The sequence below is a fragment of the Lepidothrix coronata genome, unplaced genomic scaffold (assembly GCF_001604755.1).
Source record: "Lepidothrix coronata isolate B3197 unplaced genomic scaffold, Lepidothrix_coronata-1.0 Scaffold261, whole genome shotgun sequence".
Lineage (NCBI taxonomy): Eukaryota > Metazoa > Chordata > Aves > Passeriformes > Pipridae > Lepidothrix > Lepidothrix coronata.
The window spans coordinates 149,891-151,701 of record NW_016690441.1 but is presented as its reverse complement, the minus strand read 5'-3'; the positions used below and the strand labels follow the sequence as shown (position 1 = coordinate 151,701).

The window sequence follows — 1,811 nt, the reverse complement described above, 5'->3', positions numbered from 1 at the left end:
GGCGCAGGCTGCTGTCCCACAGGTGGGTGCAGCAGTGGGCAGAGGCACAGTGCCAGCCCCACACTCTGGGCATCGGGGGCTGGGGCTTTGGGGCCGTCCTTACCAGGCACTCGCCAAAACTCCATGGCTCCTCTGTGTTGACCAGGCGCCCAAGATCCCTCCTCTTCAGGAACCTGGTCACATCCAGCAGTGCTTTCCGAGAGGCCTGCAGAGCAACAGAGACCAGGACATGGCACTGCAGCCCAGGGCACGGGACCTGTGTCCCTGGACCAAGGCCAGGAGGAGGCTGGAGCCCAGAGCCCACGATGTGCCAGGACAGGAGGCAGCCCAGCCCCCTCCCATGGGACACCAGAGCCCACGAGTCCTCACCTTTTTCACGACCGGGTTCTCATCGTGCCGGTGGAAGTAGAGCGGGAGCAGGCTCAGGCACACGTGTGGCTTCAGGGGTCTTTTTCCCGCTCTCACTATCAGTGTCATCACACGTGTGAAGATGACCATGGAGCCCTCCCGCACACTGCTGTCCTCCTGGTGGAAAGAAAGAAGAAAAGACCTCAGCTTCTCCAGGCCCCACCGGGCACAGACCTGAAAATTCACAGGGCACAAAGTTTCCCAGCAGCACCCAGAGCCCATGGTGGGGCACAGAGCCTTACGTGGTCAAAGAGTGGCCGGAGCGCCTCAGCCAACTGCAGGCCGGTGGGGGTGGATATTAGAGGGTCTTTGCTGCGGACCCTCTTCTGCAGCTGTGTCCAGACACTGCTCCAGAGCACATTGTCGAGCACAGAGAGGGTCATCCAAACTGTATCTCTGTCCTCATCCCCCAGGAGCTGCACCAGGATATCCAACAGGCTCCAGATGCGCTTGGCCTGTGAGGAACACAAGGCTGTACTGTGAAGCCATGAACGGTTGCAGCCCCAGCCTCGCTCCGGCAGGGCAGCCCCACGTGCTGCCGCGGGGCCCGGAGGCCAAAGGACTGTGCCGAGGGACTTGGGCAGCTGAACAGGGAGGCAGCAGAGCTGGGAGCAGCTGCCACAGCTCCTGAAGCCCAGCCAAGCCCAAGTGACTGCACTCCCCAGCCCCAGGATTCCAGCACGGCTTCAGCCAACTGCCCCTTCTCACCATCACGGGATCCTGGCTGAGCGCTATGAGGACTCTGAGCCCCAGCTGACGCCACTTTTTGTCTGTGCTCCCCAGGTTCCTTGAGAGGATCTCCAGGACTCTGTCACCGCATTCTCTGGTGTCCAGGCAGTCCAGGACCTGAAAGGTATGGAGCAGTGATGGTGTGCCCAGCTGGCAGGAGCCCGCACCCGCACAGGGCTGGGCCCTCCAAGAGGCCAGAGAGGTGGAGGTAGCTCGGTGAGGCAGCGCTCGCCATCAGGCTCACCTCCACAAGGAATGCCATGGCAGGGAGGTCCCAGCACGGCTCCTCCCTGCTCAGCAGCTCCAGCAGGTGGAGTGTGATGCGGGAACACAAGGGGCTGGAGACACGGCGCATCTCCCTGACAGGGGGAAAAAGGCACCACTGACTCCAAGCCGGGTGGGCAAACCTTTCCCAGGACGGACTCACAGGGCCCTGGTCTTTTCCCACCAGCCCAGGAGGGATCGAGGGCACTCTGGGAGGCAGAAAGGACAGGGACAGCGGGGACAAGGGAGTCTCACCTGGCCAGCACAGCCACTGCGTAGCGGCGGCTGCGAGCGTTGAGGAGCCTCGCCCAGCCACGATTGTGGTCCACTGAATGCACCACATCCTCACAGTGCAGGCAGCAGAGCAGGGCCTTCATGCTCAGCACTGCAAACCTGTGTGCAAAGCCCAG

At 62.3% G+C, this 1,811-nt stretch overlaps 1 protein-coding gene across 1 annotated transcript in view; it reads right to left on the bottom strand.

The window, feature by feature from the left end:
- Positions 1-1,778, bottom strand: part of LOC108507560 — a 7,391-nt gene extending 5,613 nt beyond the window's left edge. The window contains exons 1-6 of the mRNA XM_017835625.1: positions 1,657-1,778; positions 1,382-1,496; positions 1,117-1,254; positions 651-863; positions 370-525; positions 104-205 (exon numbers count right to left, since the gene is read on the bottom strand). Of these exons, the coding sequence (XP_017691114.1) occupies positions 104-205; positions 370-525; positions 651-863; positions 1,117-1,254; positions 1,382-1,496; positions 1,657-1,778 (846 nt within the window). The remainder of the gene's footprint in view (positions 1-103; positions 206-369; positions 526-650; positions 864-1,116; positions 1,255-1,381; positions 1,497-1,656) is intronic.
- Between the last annotated feature and the right edge of the window lie 33 nt (positions 1,779-1,811).